Genomic DNA, 22,582 nt, shown 5'->3' with positions numbered 1-22,582 from the left:
GAAGAGAAATCTGGCTTCCCTGAGTTCAAAATAAACACAGCAAAGCCAAGTCTCCTTCTCTCCCTCACTCATACCCCCAATGGGGAGTGAACAGCCTCTACAAGCACAGAGGCTCAAGGCAATGCAAGCCTTAGCAAAGGTGAGATGCCTTGGGGTTGGGTGGTTATTCCAGATGGTTCCTTTGTATCAGTGTTGCCCTCTCCTTCCAGCTGATCCCTGAAATTCCACCTTTCCAGTTTCATTCTAGCTCAGGGTTTCCTCTACAGTTTAAAAGCTAACACTTTGGACTTAGTGATTGTTTATATTTTAGCATTAATGAATTGATGAGATCAATTCTTGTTTTGTTAAAGAGGAAGGGCAGAGTACATTAGGGCACTCTGGTATCTATGGGCAAAGGAAGGAAGCCCCACCAGGCATGGCAGAATGGAGCATGGTCCAGGATTGCCCTAGGGAAGAGATGGGAAATGCATCTTTTTGAAAGTCTCTTCTCTAATCCTAATGCTCTTCTGTGCTTTTCTGGGGAGAAATAGTGATACACTTATGTAGACAGTGTCTGAACCACAGTCGATGCTAAATAAATGCTTATTGAATGAATAAATGCCTTAAAGTAGACACTAAGGCTCTCCCTTAACTTATTGCTTCAGTTTCAAGCAATAGTCATAATTGGAGACCCACAACGTGGGAGAACATGAGAGATAATCCAAGCTACAGTCCAGAGGGCCTAACCCTCCAGGATCCTGGTGCCTTAACATCCGCGAGGCTACTGAGGACAAGCACTGTGCTGAGTGATTTACATAATCCACGTCCTTATTCCACCCACCAGCTTGAAGAGGTAACTATTTCACTATCATGACCGTTTCACAGAGGAGAAGCCTAAGACATGGGTTGCACAAGGGCTCACAGACAGTAAGTGGCAGAGACATAATTTTAATCTGGTTCTGACAGAACCCAAGGCCTGCCCTGCTAACCACAGGGCTACACTGCCTCTGTTGTTGTTGCGGAAGTGAAAATATGCTGCCATGTGTACTATTATGCTTCCTTCTACTATTATCACACTTGTTTGGAAAGGTCCTAGACATAATTTTATAGATCCTCAGGGGAAATTATTGGAAACCAATGATTTTCAAATCAGGAGTATATTTGCCAGCAGTAATTTCCACACACATTTGAATATACTTGTATCTGCAAATTTTAATTTTCAAAAATATTCTCAAAGCTACATATATTTTCAAAGGTGCATGTATGTGTGTATGGTGCACGTGTGTATTGCTGTATGCATGTGAAAGAGGGAGGCAAGAACAGAGAGAGCAAGTGTTGTGCCTTTGGGGACTGTGTGTGTCTCATCTTTGACATCACCTTCTTTACAATGAGCTTTCACAGGCACTTCAGAGAATCATGGGGCACTCGGATGAGCTGATGGACAATGTGCGTGGCTGTTATCCTGGTTGATCTTTGGAGCCTCTCTGTCCTGTCCTGCAGCAGCCACCTGTTGTTCTGGACCACCTCTCCGGCTAGTCCTCCTGCCCTGCAGACAGGCACACATTTGCTCCATCTCCCAGGGAAGCACACATGCCTTTTCAAATGCTCCTTGTCCTCCAAGGCCCAGCTCTGTGCCAAGTACAGTGTGGTAGTTAGGAGCCCAGGATCTGGAATCAGACATCTGAATACAAATCTTGGTTCAGCCTCTTTTTAGCCTTGGAATCTTGGGCAGTTAGCACCTGTAGTAATGGATTTCTCTGCGGGTAAGATGGGGATGATAATGGCTCATCACTCATCAGTTATAAGAATTGGATGTTAATTCAGGGGCAGCATCCAGAGGAATGTGAAGGATACGGGAGAAATAGGGTTCCCACACCTTAACCTGACACATATTTAAATCTCACTTCTACCCCTCTCTTCCAGGGACACTGGGAAACACAATACTTTAGCAGGTCAAATTCCCACCCCACATAAAGGATGCTGATACTAAATCAAAAGGCTAGGTAGGTATTAGGTAGACACCCAGCCACTGTCACATTGGGTCATATGTTTTTCATATTGCATATACCCTAGCCATGCATATCCTTGATTCTAAATTTAAGGAGGTTGAATAAAAATGTCATTCTCTCAAAAGTAACATCCTTTAAAGAACATATTTCTTAAGATTAGGAGTTATGCCTTCGATGGTTTTGGAACACTACATACCAGAATGCTGGGAAATCAAGACGGCTTTAGAATTGCTAGTGGCTGCATTCTCTTCACCCAGCAAAGCCAAGTCCAAATAAAAATTCTGCTTCTCCTTTGGGGCAAGACTTAGAATAGGGATGGGACTAAGGAAGCCCTAATTTCGCAAATGGGGAAACTGAGACCATGAACTGTTAGGAGCAGAATTAAAAATAAAACCCCCTACCTATCTCCTCACTGTCTTCCAGCTTTCCCTATGGTCTCATGTCACCCCATCTTAGGTTATCAACTGAATGTGTTTAGAAGTTATGATTCTCAACACACTCCTCACAGTGGCTGTGAGCTACCAGGAACAGGGATTTGATTTGATCCACATTTTTATTTCTAGCACCTAACCAGATGCCTGGAACATAGTATTCATTCTTTCAATCAGTCAGCACGCATTTATTTAATGCATGATTGTGCCATGCCCTGTCCTGAATGCTGGCTTGAGGCCCTGCCTTCCCACACCCATCCAATCATGTGAACAGCCTTTTTTATTCAACAAATATCTACTGAGAAGCAAGTCTTATTTCTCCTCTTACACACCCCTCATGTCTTAGTTTAGGTATCACTTCCTCCTGGAAGCCTTCCTGGATCTCAAGCCACACGTGCCTCCATTTCTCCATGGCAGCCATATTTGTTGAATAAAGAAGGAAGGTTTTAAATATTTTCCTTTCTTCGCTGTTTGGCTCTCACTTTATGTCAGTTTAATTCTCAGATTGCTCTGTAATGTGATTTTTCCTTATTCTTTTTTGTTCCTGTTCTTTAGCTTATTGGAAACAGTGATATTTGTTTTCAAATTGCTTTGTTACAATCTAATTTTAGTGATTGTTTCTGCAGAAGTCTCTGGTCATAGACATGTTCTACCACCAACGTACTCTTTGAGTTAACCTGGCCACCAAGGGAGCACCTACATCAGCATCACTTATCATCCAAGGTGAAGACTTAGAAAGGGATGGAGCTGGACAAGTGACCCTGGCGGCCATCGTAATAAACACTTCTGTCTGCCCAGTGCTTTAGGGCTCTTCAGCTCCAGCACCCGCCTTCTACAGCAGGCTCAGCCTCGCACAACACTGGGGCTCTATGGCAAGGACATTTCTCTGGGGCAGGGCAGCAGATGAGTGTAGGGAGAGGAGAGGATTGTCCATGCGAAGTTTTGTGCAAGGTCTATTTTAAACCTGTTACTGAATTCAATACAATGTGTGGTGTTAGCCATCTTCAAATGGCCTTCTTCTTGCAAGTAGTCCCTCCTCTAAAAGTGTCATGTCTCATGAGATCTGTCTGCAGCAGTAGCTTCTATGGAATTCGTGACAAGGTAGCACCATGTTAACTTCAGCGGGGCTGGCAATGCCTTAGTCTCACTTCCATGAGGCACAGAACCGACCGCTGCCCTCTCTATAGGCCATGTTCTTAGAGCTGCTAAGCTTTACATCCTCAGCATCTCCAGCTGTGCAGCGGCAGGGAAAATGTCTCCCAGGTTTCATTCTCCATTAACCTACTGAAAAGATGGGTCAGCTTTTCTGAGAAGTATGGCAGAATGTGTACCAGAATGTAGCCTCTAATTTCTGCCCTTTTTCCATCTCTGCAACAAGAACAAACACTTCAGGAGTCTTCTCCCCACGGCTTGCCCTCACAAAGTCACAGTGGCTATGCTGTAAGGAGGGGCACTGGGAAACAGGTACTAGGACAGAGGCAAAAAAAAAAAAATCATGAGTACTACAAATAGGGTTCAATCAATGAGTTTCACAATGTTAGAAACTTACGTCATGATTATAAGCAAGAGTGTGCTGTATAATCGGATAGAAGAACCTAAATCTCTGGAAGCAGCAAAGCCAGAATTGATGCAATAAAGGAAAGAATTAGTGAAGCAGATATATAAGAGGAAATTTGAATTACAATTAATTGAACAAACATAATGCCTCATGTGATTCTGCCTTCCAAGTTTTTAATCATTACAGAAGAGAAAATAGAGATCTGTGAAAGTGGAAGATGCTCTAAAATGAGATGGGGAACCTGGTGTCTGGCCCCAGCTCCAGACCCAACCCGCAGTTTGTGTGACTTTGGGAAAGTCTGACTTCAAGGGGCTTCAGTCTCCTCATAGCTCTGAGCCCTCTGGCTGTGACCCAAGATTTTCGACACCCATCACAGATAGTCTCCACCTCCCCGAGTTTAAGAGTATCTGCTTGGCATTTCTCCCATCTACTTTATGGTCAACTGTTTCACTTCTGACTGTTCTGGAGTTGCTCAACCCTTCTCAAATTCCAAGATGAAAGAAGTGAGGTCTGGCGTAAATGCCGACAACCCGACAGTACAGCTTGACCACCTGCTCCATCTCTGGAGCATCTGTGGACACCATGTGTGATGGTGACTGTGAGCCAACCTCGCTCACAGTCATGCTATTCTGCCCACAGCTGTATGGCCATCCCCACTGATATGGGGTCAGCCAACTAGTCAGCATTAGGCTCTGACACAGAGAATCCTTCCTAAACAAGCTGGCTCTCTTGTTTGGAATGAGTTTACCATCTTGTTGACCCTTGCTCTATGAGCTTGGTTGGTGTGTTTGATCCAGTTTCTTACCTCCTTGTTCATTTTCCAGTACAGTTTTGCCAGCATATTTGTTGCTTTTCATTTGACTCAGTGGGTCCATTGCAGGAAACTTTTCTAATTGTTTGAGAGTTTAGGAATAGCTACTAATTTTGGTATGAGGCTAAAGCATACAAAAAGTTCCAGAGACAAAATGTGAGAAACTAATCTTTATATGCATGTGATGTTTTCCTAGATTGATATGGTTAATTTATTTTCAATTGAACTCTGTGGCTTTTTGAGTGCCTGTGTCTATTTATAAAAGTTTCCCCCCTGCTGTCTGCCTAAGGTTAGAGGCAGCAAAAACACCAAGTTTCTGTATAAGGAAAAAACAAAAACAAAAACAGATTCTAAGTGAAGGTCTGATGTGCTCCCACATAAATGAAGTATTGTAGCGTCTAGAAATTCAGATTGTGGAGTGTTGTATATCTTAAGAAGATCTGTAGAGACATTATAAACCTCTCCCAACTTCCAGCTTGCATGTCTAAATCAGAACAGCCCTGTCTGTCATCTGGTCTTCACAAAATTGCATGAAGATCGAAAGAGATCAGGAATTTGGAAGTCTTTTGAGAATTACAAAGTGCTAAAAATATGGAGATGAAGTATTGCTATGGAGTTTGTGACCTCGAATTTGGTGGCTTAGAAAAGCAGTCGCCAACAGGTAGTCCGTGAGGTCCGAAAGGTTGGCGACCGCTGGCCTAGAAGACTGTTTTGTTTAATCTCAGCTCCGAGTTAGAGCCTAGTGCTCAGGTAGATGGAATGTGTTTGCAATGGCCATATAACACAGCTCATAGCTCTGAATATGCACAACCCAAAACACAGTAACACAGACATGTACATCCTGAAAGGACTGGTCAAGTCCTATACTGAAAAGTTCAGGGACTCACAACAGCCAGTAGGATGCATTTTAGTAGCTATCTGGTCTACCCACATATTTTATGGATTTGTAATATCAGTTCTGAAAACTAAACTGTTTGAATATTTTACACATAAGACAGTGAAATGCCACACCAAGCATTCAGAACCTAACTACAATAAACGTCCAAATAACCTATACAGCATTTTCCTTTTAGCGTGAATGTCTCAAAACACATCAAAATCAACTTTCTACTCCTGAGAGGTAAAAAGCATTTTTTTGGTACAACCTTAGAGCTGAAAATAGCACCTTACTGGGAGTTATAAAACCTATTGATTCTACCTCATAAGTTGTATGATTTTTCAGACAAATCACTCAATCTCTTTGTCCTTAGTTTTTTCCCATTTGTAAAGAGAGGCTAATAATAGTCAAAGTATCTACATCAAAGATAAACAATATTGAATGTGATGTGATGTTAGATGCTGTTCCAGATGGTCAGTTGAATTAAAACATATTTTGTTTTGTATAATGAAAACATATCCAGTGAATTAAAGAAATAGTTATCATAAATGTTTAATATGTAATTATTTATAACAGGACTAATCTTATAGAAAGTGTTTCTCAAACTCTTTTTCCTTGCATCCCAAGGAGCCTTTTGCCTCCCCTTAAATAGAAGTTTAAGTACTGTGTTCCTTTGGAGGGCCACAAACCATTGTAATAGCTATTTTTTTTTCACGGCTACCCCTTCTCCCTTAAATTAATTTTTGCACCCTTGGATGAACTTTTACCATTTTTGAAAATGTATGGTCTAGTCTAAAGTAATTACTATTGGTGAATTATTTTTTAGGGTACACTTACATAGTGTTTGACTCCATGCAGGTGTATTCCCCCACTTTATAAGCATGTTAGGTAACTTAACTACGGTCCTCCAGTTGAGAGATTTGAGCCTGGTGCATCTGGCTCCTTAACAAATGTGGCGTACTGCCTCTCACTTGCCAACATGTTTGAGCATTGCTATGTGTGCCGTAACAACCCAGGGCATGCGCAGATTGAACACCAGTGTTTGTGTGTCTTTCTGTGTCTATAGTTGTGTGCTGCAGTGGCTTGGGGTGGTGCTGGCCTCATAAAGACTCTTTCTTGATGGTCTGATCTTATCCTGCCTCAGCTACTAGCCCAACAAATGTCCTTTATGGAAGGATTTGTAAAGGGGCTGGGAGGAAAATGCAAAACATAATACCCAATTTTCTTCCTGCCTTCAAAACGCCAAATAATCTAGTTAAGCAGATAAAGCAGTTAGATATACAAGGCAACTAGCACTACAAGAAAGAATATTATGAGAGTCACTTGAAAGTACAGACAAAAATGTTACTGAGGTCCTTTACTGCCTCCTGCTATTATATCTCTCCAGTGGTAAGGGTCCTCGGTCTTCGCATCAGCTCCCCAAACAAACTTGAGACAGAGGGTGAACAGACAGCTAATCTAAATCACTCTCATACATATCCAGCCTTACTTTTGTTTTTGTGGGTTTTTTTAAATATATTTTATTGATTCTTTTACAGAGAGGAAGGAAGAAGGATAGAGAGTCAGAAACATCGATGAGAGAGAAACATCGATCAGTTGCCTCCTGCACACCACCCCCGCTGGGGATGTGCCCGCAACCAAGGTACATGTCCTTGACTGGAATCTAACCTGGGACCCTTCAGTCCGTAGGCCGATGCTCTATCCACTGAGCCAAACCAGTCAGGGTCCAGCCTTACTTTTGGATGGTTGAATATATCTGATATTCAGTACATGTTACATGGATGAATGAATGAATGAACGAACGAACTAACAAATGAATGCTAAGCTCACAAACATTTTACTTATTTTCTATAACTGTCACAAATGCAATGTAATCCTTAAGTTCATAAATTCAGAAGACTATGCCACTCAAAGGTACATCCAAAGTTATATTTTTTAAAACATCTTAATTTAGAACCATCTCTATTTTGAAAATAAAATGTACTTTAGATGTGAATATAAATGTACTGAGTTATGAATATAACTCAGAAGTATGCCTCTTCCTAAGCACTCCTCAGGATACTTTTATTAGCTCTGCCTCTGAGGAAGTGCTATAAGATTTTTTTCAATTTAAAGTCTGCACTATTTATTAAAAGTCCTGCTATAGACAAAATGCTGAACACACTGGCTTAGGTGTTTTCAGTATTTTGAAAATAGGTGCTGAAAGAAGCATAGAACAGACTAAGCACCATTCCTGTCCTCCAGATGTTTATAGTCCAGAGGAATTACCCCAGGTCACAGGCTCAGCAATGACATCTAGCAACCTTCAAGAAAAGTCTATTTATTCCTGCTGACATTCCCCAACCTCTGAGGATGCAGAGGTAGTAACATGCTTTCAACCATACACATAGTTGAGCAAGATTTGAAATTAATGTTTTAATTCCTCTGACCCTTCTGAAAGCTATCCTTTCTTCAAGACCTGAAAGGCCTGGACTCTCTGAAATTCCAGATCATTTGCATGGTAGCATACATTCAGTCCAATTTTCACAAGGACTGCATCAGGAGCCCCAATTGTAGCATAGGTTTCAAAGGGCATTTGTCCCTGCGACACCCAGGATAACAATGCATTTGTGCTCTCCTCTACTCTGTGTTCACTAAAAATCGAGACACCCTCCTAAGAAAATCAAGCCGAGATCATCACTCAAGCTCTGTGCCCAGCGCAGATATCCCAGAAAAATTTGCTCGTGATTCAGAATGACTGTGGAAGAGCAAAGGGCCGGTTCTGACTCAAAGACTGAGCCAATTATAGAGGCTCTTAGTTAGGATCAGCGGGGCTCATGGGAAAAGACCACTTGGTGAACACGTGAGAGGCCTTGTGAGCTGGTCACTGAACAACCGTGGGAGCTCCAAGTGTGCCTGTGATGTGCTGCGTGGCTGAGAACTCAGCCCCTTTGAGTTTCTTCTTTCCCATCCATCTGACAGAAATTATTTATGAGCAGCGCTGAATATTCTAACATACTTATTGATGCTGCTAAGGGAATTCTGTCCAGCTGCCCTGGCCGGGGACTCTCGTGCTATAACCGGGGCCTGGCTACACCAACTCCTGCTCAAGGCTTGGCCCTTACACAGGGCTGGGAAAATTCTCTGTGCTGGTTTCAGGTGGACGGATTCTGAGTTGGAGCTCATAACACCTTCCTGGAAATGCCTCCCTCCCAATTCTATTACTCTATGCGTATATCCACATATAATCACTCTAAGACAGATGTAGACTGCATTTTTTCCCAACATTCTCCTCCAGAAGTGAGTACACTAACAGTGAAAGTGAAAAGAATGTAGAAAGGGGACCCTAGAGCTATAGTCTGCACCTTGTAGACAAGCAGAAGGCGATGAGGGCGTATCTGGGAGCAGCAACTCCAGCAAGATGCTATGTTGAAGGTTGAGAGCTTAAATCTATGATGCCGCTACATGTGGAAAATAACCTAGCAAGACTAATTTCAAACTGGTGACTTCAGCCTGGCTATGTTTATGTAACACCAGTGAAACCAGTTGGAAAAACAAAAATTGAATATCTTGACTGTTAAGATGACACAAATTATGGCTGGCCTGCTGGTTTCCCTCTTCTTCTTTTTTACGTAACAGAATCAAATAATTATTTAAATAAATGTATTATCTAATTGTTGCTAACATGTGATAAATGACCTTAATATTTTTAATTATTATCAACCCAGTTGCTTATACATAAACACATCATCCCTAACACTCTCTTCTGTTGTTTGCTTCTTTCAAATATTCCCTGATAGACTGAAAGGCATCAAGTGACTGAAAGACCTAGAAACGTTAGACACTGCCGAGCTGTGTGCTTGGTGACAAGGCTAATGTTCTGCTTAAGCAGCTGAAGATGCTGTTTACATCATTTTCAACTGCCCAACACTCTTGAGGAAATCAAGTTCCTGTTTTAAACTTGATTGACCCTTGGGCAACATTCAAACCCACAAGTCATCACCTGCTACCCAAACCCAGTAACAGAGACAGACAAGAGAGACCATGAAGCGATAAGGAACAAAGCTGACCCAGAAAGATGCTTGCAGAGCAAGGCCAACGAAAAATAGTGCTCCTGCTGACAGGCACTATGATGACAATCTTCCCTTTTTTCACAGGGAGGGAGTCTTTCATCTTCAAGATTTGCAAACACTGGCACTTTAATCCTCACAACATCCTGTGAGCTAGGCAGGTGGTATGAGTTATGATCCTTCATATTAAAGATGGAAAGGTGATAAAAATTAAAGCACATCAAACAGTATCAGCTCCATCACATCAAAAGACCCATGGCTTTCTCAGGAAAAAAAAGAAAGAAAAAAGTAAAAGTGGAAACTTTCGCATCTATTTTACTAAGTTTCACACTGATGTTAAGGTCCGACTAGTTTTGAAACTCTAAAGCGTAAGGAGTTTAATTATTACATTGTTCTAAGGGGCAGAGCAGTCTCTTAGAAAGGCAGGCATTCTTTTTTTAAGTGCTTTATTTATGAAAAACACCAGCACAGTTGAGTCAAAAAATGTTCTCTTGATTCCATCTGGTCCCATGGCCTCTCCTTAGTGTGAGGAGGAAGTGATATTTGCCCAGGAGACTGAATAAACCTGCTCCTGGGCGTCCTAGAATGGCTGAGGACCTTTGCAAGGGAGAGACCTCCGGATAAATCAGAGTCCCAGGCACTTCAGCCCAGCAGGGGAGCCCCCATTTGCAGAAAGCAGCTTTCCAGAGCCCTGAGGAATTAAGAGAGTGGAAGTCATTTCTGCCTTTGGGACTTAAGAGCCAATGCAAAATTGAACACACCCCTAGACCCCACAGAACGTAAATAAAAATCAAGAGTTGGCCCGGAAGAGAGGACTACTCACAGAAGGGGCCTGGGTGCACTTTCTGGGGAACTGACAGGGAGTAGTCTTTCTCTGAGATTTCTTCCGTGTTTCAACAAGTCCTTTGCCTCTGGAAGGGGGAGGAAAACAGAAAGGGCTCCTGCTGCCTACACCATTCCCTTCACAGGTTGGGACCTGCGACAGGGCTCCCTGCTTTCCACCGGAGCCCAGGCACTAACCTGTGATGGGGATTTTCAGTTAAAACAAGCGCTGCCCTACTGAGGGAGCCAGGCACTGCGGCATCCCCACCCTGAGCAATTGTCCAGGACTCAACACTTCTCTTTCATCTCCTCCTCCTCCTCCTCCTCCTCCTCCTCCTCCTCCTCCTCCTCCTCCTCCTCCTCCTCCTCCCGCTCCCACTCCCCCTGCTCTCCCTCCTCCTCCTTCTCCAGCTTCTCCTCCTCCTCCTCCAGCTTCTCCTCCTCCTCCTCCAGCTTCTCCTCCTCCTCCTCTTCCATCTCCTTCCCCTTTCTTCTTCTTCACACACACACACACACACACACACACACACACACACACACCAATCTTTGCAACCCAACTTTTCTCAGACCCACTTGAGAGTCCCAGCCTGGGGCGCACCGCCCTCCCTTTGGAGCACCTTTCACAGGTGGCGCACCCATCCCTGTAGAGGGAACAGAAAGGGTCCCAAGCTGCCTGGAGTGGAGGCAGGGAGATGAAGGCACATTTTCCCCTTTCAGGCGGTGCCAAGGCTGTCAGCCCTTCGCAGAAGGAAGCACCCAAGGAGTGGGCAGCTGGGGAAGAGGAGGGAAAAGGTTGCGCAGAGCCAGGGGGCAGGAGAGGGGCACTTTCGGGAGCAGAGGGGTTGGGAATGAGGCGGGTGAGGGAAATGGGGCGGAGGGAAGTAGGAGGCCTTGGATGGGGAGGAGGAGCGCGGGAGGAGAAGAGGCAAGAGAGAAGAAGGAGGGGAGAGGAGAAGATGAGAGAGGGGGAGTGGGGTGGAGGGAGGAGGTTGGAGAGGGAGGCGGGAGGAGGGAGAGGCGGTGCCCGACGCGCCTTTTCAAGTCTCCGCGCCCCCATCCCCCCGCGGCGGCCCAGGGGGCGGTGGCGCGGTGTCGCCTCCCCCGTCTCCTCTCGACCCCTCCCCCGGCCCCTCCTCCGCCCCGCGGCCCGGCCGCCCCGCCGGCGGCGCTCGGGAAATATGAAGAGGCGCTGCAGCTGCGGCGGCAGTGGCGGCCCTGGCAGCTCGGAGAGGCGCGCGCTGCAGCGGCGGCCGGGGCGGGACGCGGCGGGGCCGGGCGCGGAGAGACCCGGAGCGCGGAGACGGTCGGGCCGGGCGCGCGGGGCCTGCCGGCGCCGAGGGAGCGCGCCCCCCGCAGCCCCCGCGCCGCGCCCCCCAGGTATGGGGCCCCGCGCCGCGGCCGCCTGATCGCGGGCCTGGCCCGGCCGCTCGCAGGCTGGGGCCGAGAAGCGGATCCGCCCCCGTGTCCCCGCGCCCGAGCACTCGCCCCGCTCGCTGTCTTCCCAGGCTGGAGGCGCGAGGGCAGAGCGCGCGCGGCGCCGCGGCGGGTCCCGGGGAGCAGGGGCCCCGGACGCCTAGCGGCTCGAGTGGTTCGGGGCGCGCCGGAGGTCCCGGAGGAGGACTGGAGATGTCCTGTCTGTGCCGCCTCCTGCTCACCTACCTGTTCCCGGCCCTCCTGCTCCACGGTGAGTTCCGGGGAGGAGGCGGGTGGCGACTGATTGCCCGCCCGAGCCCAAGAGTGGGACCCCGCGAGCTGCAGAAATCCCCCCGCGGAGCCTGTCTCCATCGCGGCAGCTCCCGGTCGCCGCGCCAGCCCAGCGCAGCCCGGCTTCCTCCTCACCCCGTTCCCTAGGCTGCGCGCCCCTCTCCCCTGGCAGCGCCCAGAGCCCCGGGGCGGCTGGAGCTTTCTTTCTGGAAGGGCGCAAAGCCTCCCACACAGAACTTTTATCTCCTGGATCGGTTGCCTCCAGTCCTCGGGAAACTTTTATCCACTGGTGGATTTCCAAGCTGTAGACTGTCACGAAATCGCAGGCTCCGCGATCTTGTTTCCAAAGTGTCAGTGCAGGAGGGGCTCTTGATGTGGTCCACGCTTTTATGGGACTGTAAAGAGAAACTGGGATTATTTAAGCAGAAAAACAGCTCGCGCGCGGGGTTTCTGGGTCCCTTACTAGGACTAGTGTTTTTTTTGAAAGGGTGGTGATGGGGTTCTCTCTAAGTAGACTGGACGCAGACTCAAGGCGCAGGGGACTTCTGATAGCCAAGGGGTAATAATGAAAACCAGTCTCGTAAGTTCACCGGAACCTGACTCCTTTTTCCCCTCATGCCTTGGCTTGATCGTTTTGTTTCTGTGCTTCATGTGCCACATTTTTCTCAGGAGCTCTAGTAAACTCTTACCCAGAGAACACCAGCGCCTTAAAAGCGTTCCAGGAATTGCTCTGAGAAAAAGAACACACTTGCCTGGGAGTCGCCAAGGCAGATTTTGTGCTAGAATGGTGTGGACCATCAGGACAGGCAGCGGCGAAGCACAGGGTGCTGATTGAGATGTCCTGAGCCAACTTTCCTCAGTGGGGACACCTGACTGTTGAGTGGAGTGTCTCCACCAGGAGCGTGGCTCTCCGTCCTCAGTACCTACCACAACCGCCCCAAACCTCTGCAGATCACATCAACACCCTCCAGGACAACGGCATTTCTGAGTAGGACCCACAGCGGACGGATGGAGCTTCAGAATGCATTGTAGCGAGCACAGCCCAGCAGGCTATGACCACACTAGAAGACCTAGGAAGGTTAACCTGCAAGCTTTACCTGGCTGTTTTTTGTTTTGTTTCATTTTTCAGGAGTCCTGCTTTGGGCAGGGGGTTTGGGCGGTGCAGCTCCACAGGCCTTGCAAACATGTTGGGCTGGGCCAGACCTGCTTGATTGCCAAGGTGTATTCTGAACTCTAGTGATTCCCAGACTTTAAAAGTCAGGATGGAAGGCTTGCAAATCGAGGGCCAAAGAGAGAAGGTATAATTATAGGGTTGCACTCCTAGGCCCATCTGCTTAGAATTACAGAGTAGTTTTCATCTTTGGCTGAAACATGAAACAAATCAGAGCCAATGAACAGATCAAACAGCAGCTGCCACACACACCAGAAAAAAAGAGGGTGAGGGAGATGAAACAGAAAATTGTTCTCTTTTTAAAAACCTGTTGTAATATCTGTGAAGAAAAGGGATAGTATGGTGAAATGACTTTAAAATGAAAAATTACTTAGCATTTGTCAAAAACAGATTTTTTTTTTTGCATGAAACATTGACTTTTGAAGTATAAAAGCCATCCTCAGAGATGCAGCCTAGGCCAGTTCATTCTGATCTTGTTCTCCCTCCTCTGAGAGGTGGGGGTTGTAATTATACTTCCTACCCCACTCCACCCAGCTGGGATTTTAATAGCTGGCAGGTAATAAGAGCCTAAATATGCCCATAGTGAGGTCTGGGGATAGCCCCAAACCTCCAAATTTGAATCTGAGTTGGCTTGAATCCTTGGGATCAGGGATTACCCAGACCCAGCTGTGCCCTATGCTGGAAGAACAGTCTGAACTCCAGATTCTGGAGGACTGTGGGGCCAGACCTTGTGTGTGTATGCACACGTGTGTGCACACTATGTGCATGTGTGTGTATAACAAAGAGGATAAAAGATTAAAGAACAAAAGGTCTGCAAAGTTTAATTGGATGACATGGATAACCCTACAAAAAGTTATCCCGTTTTAAAGTGAATCTACAATGACAAAGTTATTAATATTGAAGTCCCCCAAAGGATCTACTTAGAAGATCCTGCAGAGAATGTCCAACTCTAGGGAAGAAAATAAACAGGGGGTAGTTGTTCAAAGTATAAATCCTCAGGACTTAAGAAAGGCTTGTCATAACTCATTAGGATAAAGGAAAACACCAGGAAAGAATTGGGTATTCTCCCTTTCTCCCCCCCCCCCTTTTTTGCCTGATTTGAAGTAGTTTTGACAAAAAGTGGGTATTAATCAGCCTAACCTAAGAGAATGGCTGTGTCGTACTGTAGTTAGGGGTTTTGCAAGCACTTAAAATTCTGTAGTAACAGATGGCGCTTGATCACAAATATTTTAGTAGACATTATGAGTCTGAAGAAATTACCTGAAATCTCCTTAGAATGGCTTAATGATTTCTTCCGGATAAATAAGCATTTTATTTTGCTAGCCATGGGGCACCTTTTGTCTATTAATGGTAGTGATTAGTAGATAAAAACGTATTTCTGTGATTATAAATATTCTGTGACAAACATTCATAAATTTAGTTTTAGACATCATTAGACATTGTTACACTGATAAGTCACATTGGTATGATTAAAAGGTACACAGGCCTTCATGAAGATTCTGTGTGAGGATGCTATTAGATTTGGCATCCAATCTTCATTTTTTTGGTTACTTTTATTTCAACTAATTGCAAGTTATAAATCACCTTTAGGTCCTATTGGTGAGAAAATTAAGCTCTGGTAAGACTAGAGTCCATTGTTTATTTTTGCTGTTTTTTTTTAAACTGGAAATGTCGTGCAAACTCAAGTTCCAAATTTGATGGCATAGAAGTATACATGTCAGTGTTACTTTCCTCTCCCTCAACTTCTAAAAACAATTGCATTTCTTAATCCAAATAAAACCTATTGGCTGTCGTGAAGGTATGCAGCTGGAAGATGTCCATTATCGCTGTTTTCTTTGCTTAGATGAAAAGCCACAAAAATCATTCACTTCCAAAAACACCGATTAGCATGAGGTATTCCAGAATAAATGGTGCTTTAATGTAGAGCAAAGTGATAATTCTCTTTGATTTTAAGTTTTGGAGCTGATGTTGACAGAGATGTTCTTATTCCCCACTGCTGTTTACTTTTGTAAAATTCATTGACTTTTCTAAAAGGTGAAGACATTTTTTAGCTATTCCCTTTTATTCAAGCATATATTCTCTCAAAAAATTTAAAAACTATATATTAACAAATGATAGCTTAACCAACAAAATGTGAGGAAATATTTTATTAGGTTAAAAAAAGAATCTTAGAAATACCATTTTACTGTAGATAGTTCTTGTAAACAAGAAAACATTGTCTTTTCTGCTCCTTTTCCCCCTCAGTCATAAAATGAAATGTTAAAAAGGAATATGACTCATCTGTTCATAGCAGGGCAATATTCTTAGATGTTAAATATTATTTTGTGAAATACATTGATTTGCTTCAAACATGTTTAAGCAGATCTATAATCGCCATGTTCATTCTTTTTTTAAAAAATGTTTTTATTGATTTTATAGAGAGAGGAAGGGAGAGGAAGAGAGAGATAGAAATATCGATGAGAGAGAAACTGTGAATAGCTGCCTCCTGCACACCCCCACTGGGGATTGAGCCCGAAACCTGGGTATGTGCCCTGACCGGACTTGAACCAGCGACCCCCTGGCACATGGGACAGCATTCAGCCAACTGAGCCACACTGGCCTGCTGCCATGTTCATTCTTTTTCTACCTAAATGATGAAAGAACCAAACATGAGTGGATAATAGAGCTGTGTAATTGCATATTGTTTAGGGACAGACTGCAAACTTTATGTAATCAATTAAAGTAAAGCATAAAATGTTTAAGACTAGAAACATAAAATGATAGGTTAGTGATTCTATACCTCTACTGAAAGCTTACATAGCAGGACATGTCAATAGACTCTGCCTATAGAGTCGAAGTGATGACAGAGGAAACTTAAGTAAAAATCCTGCCATCATCGTCCAATTGTGAATTCTCACTATGTCAAGATTTTATATGTACAGGTCATTCAGTTCTCTTCAGTCGGGGAATAAAATTATTCTGGAAAGTCACATGAAAGGTATCTAGGTGGAAAAGGGATATGATGTCACTCCAAAATAATTAATGGTATTCTGTTCTCTAAGGTTTTCCAGATCATTCAGCTGCCCTACTATGTGCCATGTGTCACTGCTTGCTAGGGACAGGGGTTGTGAGGAGGAGCAGTCCCCCTTTCCTGAAGAGTCCTGCAGAATATCGAGGGGTGAGGAAGAAAAGCTTATTGCAGAGCCCCAGAGCTGGGAGGATGGCACTACCATTGACTGCAGCCTTTTCTCCCCTGGGAGTCCCAGCACACACCACACGCACACACACACACCATATGCACACAACTGTGCTGAAGAGCAGGGGTGTGGCAGCAGTAGTGAGCAACAGACCCCAAAATGTAAATTTAGCAATTGATGGTTCAACCCTGATGTCTAGCCTGGGGACCATGGCATCAGAAGAAAAAAACAAAAAATTACCTCGTGTTCAACTAAAGTCAAATGGAGCCAGGAATTTGAAATCTTGACTTCATTATACTTCTCTTTTAGATATGAAGTTTTAAAGATTGCAAAACCAGCTCTCTTTGCTTCTATCTAAATAATAATAATAATAATAATAATAATAATAATAATAATGGATGTAAAAATAAGAGCTTGTTAAGCACAGGTACCCATATGGTAGTAAAATCTAGTAAGTCTGTGATACATACATGCTTTTATTCCCAAACATGAAAAGCTGTGCTGGAGTTTATCTAGCAGTATCCACTTCAAAGCACACATTTACTGTAATGACTGCTTATTTAATTGGGCAGGGCAATTTCATGGCTAAGCAATTACCTGCATTTAATCTAATCAGTCTCATTTTATCTGCTTCAAGTTTTGAGGTATCACACCAGTTCTAACTTAAGAATATTTTCTCACTTTGATTATCAAAGCACTGCATGTCACATTATATAAAATACAGAAACGTGCAAAGTGAGCGAGAAAATAATCATTTAAAACCCTCTACCCAGAGACAACCATTGTTATTTTGATATTATATTTATTTAGCCGTTTTAGTTTTTTTTTTAAAGCATTAAAATATATATAAAGACACTAATCTGATCAAAGGTTAGTTTTCAAAGTGTGCTTGAAAATTGTTTCCTTCCCAACTAATTTTACATTTCATTATGTGTAACCTGGTTTGGAACTTTTGGTTCTAATCTAGATAGGCAGGTGAAAAACTAAAGAATATATCTAGAAAAAATGGGGAATGTGGGTATGGAATATACTGTCTATACTTTTCCTCTCCCATGTAAGAAACAATGGTCCATGCCTAAAAGATAACCTCACACATAGTAGTCTCTCAACTCTTTATTGAATGAATGGATATTGACTTTCAAAAGGCAAGCAGTCACTGGACCCCTTCACCCTTCTGTTTGGTCCCATCATTGGCCTGGGTTGCTCTGTGAAGGCACCATAGGTTTAGGAATAAGCTTCGCTGCCGATGACTGTAGTAGAAGCCCTATCTTAGCCCTTGTGAAAACTGCTAAGGACTGCTTTCTGAATGCATAATCTGACCAATTCAGTTAGCCGGTCACAGAGGCTTTGTATTTAGGGTGTAAATCTCTGCAGAAATGGTCAACCCCATGCTTCCTTTCTTTCAGGAAATCTGTTGTGTGTTTTTTTGATAGCATTGGAATTTTTTGCTCTCAGAAGAGTAGACTATTGCATTGATGATAGTAATTAAGATCATTCTACAGTCATTTACAATTATTGTTGTGGAGTAATTTATTCCTTGGGAGTAAATCACTCATGCATACACACACGTGCACGAATACACACACAGGCGCACACATGCGTGCATGTGAATAAACACTCCAGAACCCCAGGATCTCATTCAGTTCTCTGGAAGTGGTAATCAATGAAATTGTACCCTGAAGTCTTGAGGAATTAATTTGTTTTCAACAGGTGGACAATTTTCTTCCAGAGTCTACTTTTTTCTCCTACACTTGTCATGGTATTTGTGGTACGTAATAACTTCTTCTGGGCCCAGGTCATGGACCCTGATGCTGGAGGCCATTTTATAGTGAAGCATTCTGATAACCTCCCCATTCACAATTCCACTGTACTGGTAACAGTGCTAAGGAGAGCTTCCAGTGTAGTTGGCATCATGGACTAGCGCTTTATGAAACACTTAACAGTAAAATGTGGTTCTCCGCTTACTCCTTTCTTTACCTGTATAGTAACCATCATTTGACAAATGAGACAACATATGCATAAAGTGGATTATAAAGTGTTTACAAACTTTAGTTATCACCATTATTATAATTATTACTTTATACAGGAAAAGGGGCACATATCAGATGATGTAATCCAAAGCTACCTTGAAGATTAAAAACTCACAGCTACTTTCTTACTTTATGGTTGTTGTTTAATTCTTAGAGAAACTTTTTTCCTTGGATTAATTTACAGCAAAATCTTAATGAATGGGAACCCAATTAATTAGTCTTCTCAATTAACCAAAACCTTTAGAATCCTCAATTAACCTAATAACACACACGCTTTCTCACTCTTGTCTTATAAGAAAAACAACGGGAGGGGAAACCCCTTCATGGCTTAAACAGAGCTGTTACCCTGTTCACTCCAGTACCTCTGTATCTAAAGTTCTATCCTATGGGCAGTGATGTTCCTAATGACCTTGAGCCACTTAAAAACCTGAGTCAAATGAGAAAGATCATCTTCTCAACTGCATGCAACATACAATGACAGAATTTTCAACAACCAAATACTGTGATTAGCCAGAGCCTCCTTCATCATCTCTACCCTTGTTCTCTGACATCTAGGCCATTGAGACCTGAAGAGCTTCAAAGAATAAAGAAAAATTTATCTTTATTCTCCTTTATGCTTCTGGCCTCTAAAATATGTTGAGTAACAGTGAATAGGTATTTGTTAAACTGAGTGGAACTTGTCAACAACCACAGAAACCAGCACTTTGAGTCCTACCCTCTCCTGCATGGGTTAACTGTCCCTGAGAGCCCTGTGTCTTTACTCTGAGCACTCTGTCCGTCCCAGAGCTCAGAGTGAGCCTGGCTCTGGATGACTTTTACCGTCATTTTACCTGTACTATTAGCTAGGAAGGACTTTTTGAGAGTGGTCTAAGAGCCTAATTATTATTTAAAATTAAAACAGCTAACATTTAATGAGAACTCTGTGCCAGTACTATTAGCTAGGAAGGACTTTTTGAGAGTGGTCTAAGAGCCTAATTATTATTTAAAATTAAAACAGCTAACATTTAATGAGAACTCTGTGCCAGGCCCTGTGTTAAAGAAAAGAAACCAACACTAAGAGATGGGTAGTGTCATCTCCTCTTTGCAGATGAGCAGATTAAAGCTTGGAGAGGTTAATTTAAGGTCACAGTGCTAACAGCATGTTTCATCAGTAGTAAAATATATATATACACACACACACACACACACACACATACACACACATATATATATACACATATATGTGTATATTTTATATTTGAAGATCTTTGCAGTGGATGTACATCTTAAGGTCAATGGGGTTTCAGTCTCTGTTAGCCTGCAGACAGCAGTTATGAGAGGATGACACTGTCTTTGCCTGGACACAGCTGCTCATCAATGCACAGATGTCATTACATCACTCACTTCCTGTGCACCCCTGGTACCCTGTATCTTGAGTTTAGTGGCAAATAGGCTGATTTTGAAAATAGAGTAAACATTTGAGCCAAGCATGCTGTGTTTTTCTTTTTCCTCCATAATTCTTATAAATTACACTCTCAGCACAGAAGAAAAATTACTCGCTGTGAAAATCAGACAGGCCTCTTTTGTTAATCCTTACCTGAGGATATGTTGGCTTCTGTACACTCCTGGACTGAGGATCAAACCCACAACTTGGCTATGTGCCCTGACTGGGAATTGAACCCGTTACCCTTCAGTTCATGGGACGATGCTCCAACCAACTGAGCCACACCAGCCAGGGCAGGCAGGCCTCTTGACCGAGCAGTGGTGTCGTTTGACATTAGTGAAGCAAATATTGATCACTGGAGGAAGAACTTCAATATTTTCTCTCAGGGCAACAATCTCTTGCTTAGGAAGAGAGATATCTACAGAAAGATGAAGATGTGTTTGTGTTGTGTTATTGAGATAGGTGCAAAGCAAAGGGATTACCTGTTACACATGAAGCAATGCAACTAACGGCTGGAGATTGGCACTCTTTTTGAACAGGTAAAAGAAATGTCAAAGCAACCAGAGGCTGCTGTGCGTGACTCATGGGTCTCTCAAGACTGTTAAGGCATTGTGTCATCATTTAAACACAAGTGCTTTTGCCTTGTAATAAAATAATGGTGTATCTTAACTGTCATTGAAGTCTTGGGTTGGATGAAATCCGTTAAGTGGCACATCCAGTTTTTAACTCAATCAGCCTAGCTCTGGAGATTGCACCCATATCCACTATCCTCCAGGCTTTTTATCTTCATAGGAAAACATTTGCAGGGTTTAAAGGGTTTTACAAATCAATTTTTAGCACATAGCTTGGTTGATAGTGAGTTGATGGCATCTTTACTGAATGTTTAGTGTCATATTTAAAGGAGAACCTTCCTCAACTCGCAGTGCCTCATGACTTGAATTAAAATCTTTTTTTGTTAGCTGAATTATAATTGATTACCAGACAGCATGTTGTGCTATGTTTTATTTCTTGTCTTCCTAACAAGGAATTCAGGAAATGGTTCCTATCATCAAGATCATTATTTGGCGTTGGTGGAGGTCCAGTGAGTTGTGTCTTTCTCTCTAGTTCAGAGCTAATTGAGAGATCCACACAGGTATCAGGCAAATAGGGATCACATTAGAAACCATGATAAATACTTGTTCAGAGGACACAGTATGGACAGCTGTCCATGGTAGGATGGCGAGTAGTTCATCCCTGGATTTCCACCTGGTGCAGTGCCATAGCTCAACAACTGAAGGGGCAGGGTCCTTCCTACCATCATGTGGTTCTCCAATCTCCTTTTACAATTTTCATTTAGTTGAATCATACCCAGAGTGTCTTTGCCTCATTGCCTTTCACTTCATTTAAGCTCTGCGAGAACAGTTGAGGCTGCTGTTCCACCCCAGGGGAGCATTTTATTCAGAGGAAGAACCCAAGATTGCCCCTGTATAAACTTATCTTCTCAGTGCTTTCTATGAGACTTTTCAAAAGACCTTTGATAGAAGTCAACACTCTGATCAACCCTCTGAATCTTGGCAAATTTCTGCATATTTTATAAATGTTTGCATGTTATCAACCTGTAGGTCTGAGTTTCTCCAGTAGATTTTCATCATGTTGTTATAAATCGCTGTATTCTGGGTCTAACTTTTCATTTTCAAAATATCTGTGATAAACCATGGTTACTTTTTGAAGTTATTCAGGTGTATATAATTGCCACCTCATAGGTAGCATGCTAATGGATGCATTTCATCTGTTTTGCATATATTTAAATTTTATTTTTGTACATATGTCTAACTAGTGTATTCTTTGCTAACACAATGCTGGAAATGTAGTAGATCCATAGTAAAGACCTATTGACTTGTTAATTACTTCAGTAGTGAATCTCAAAGGAAGCAGTGGGCTTTCAGATTATAACTCCATTTATTTTCATTGCTTTATTCTCAACACTAGACTGGTGAGAGTTTACTACTGTTTGTAGTATAAACTACTTATACTGCAGATGAACTTAGGCCTAGTATTCCTTTTCCCCTGGGAAATAAAAAATGTGCAGTCTTCTTGTAATCACTCTTAATTTTTAACTCTATATTGTCTATCTAGTCACCGACTTTGCGGGGGTGAGACGAGGCCCGACTTGGAGGATATTGGGGGAAATGTCATGCCTCCATTGTAGGGCAGGTATATGACTTCTCCACTGACAGGGCATCCATCTGGAGACTGAGAAACCAGAAGACGCATGCCCTGATGTGAGCAGATGGGAGCCACAGGAGGGAGCAGATCACAGTTAGAAGTTTGGGGAGCTGTTCCATGGGCCTTTTTCCATCAAAATTCCCTTTTCACTGCGGCTGGTCTCCTCACTCTTCCCCTTCCTCACCTAAATGTGCCACTGACATGTCACCCTTCCTGAGGACCCCTCTTTTACCTCTCCCTTCAGCCCCATCACCTCCTCTTCAGTGTCTCTAGAACATGTCCATTTCTCCCCTGTACATGCCCAGTGGCATTTGTTTGTCAGCACTGCACAGCTGCT

At 43.3% G+C, this 22,582-nt stretch overlaps 2 protein-coding genes across 2 annotated transcripts in view; one reads left to right on the top strand and one right to left on the bottom strand.

The window, feature by feature from the left end:
• Positions 1–22,582, bottom strand: part of LOC308256817 (uncharacterized protein) — a 91,538-nt gene that overhangs the window by 43,021 nt on the left and 25,935 nt on the right. The window contains exon 2 of the mRNA XM_080685169.1: positions 12,196–12,635. Coding sequence (XP_080541295.1) covers positions 12,196–12,635 — 440 coding nt within the window. The remainder of the gene's footprint in view (positions 1–12,195; positions 12,636–22,582) is intronic.
• APCDD1 (APC down-regulated 1) overlaps positions 11,744–22,582 on the top strand; it is a 29,708-nt gene continuing 18,869 nt past the window's right edge. The window contains exon 1 of the mRNA XM_080685168.1: positions 11,744–12,220. Coding sequence (XP_080541294.1) covers positions 12,163–12,220 — 58 coding nt within the window. The 5' untranslated portion in view covers positions 11,744–12,162. The remainder of the gene's footprint in view (positions 12,221–22,582) is intronic.

The sequence above is a fragment of the Plecotus auritus genome (genome assembly GCF_963455305.1).
Source record: "Plecotus auritus genome assembly, chromosome: 8".
NCBI classification, from domain to species: Eukaryota; Metazoa; Chordata; class Mammalia; order Chiroptera; family Vespertilionidae; genus Plecotus; species Plecotus auritus.
Note: the sequence above shows the minus strand (reverse complement) of the source record. Positions and strands in the feature narration are given on the sequence as shown.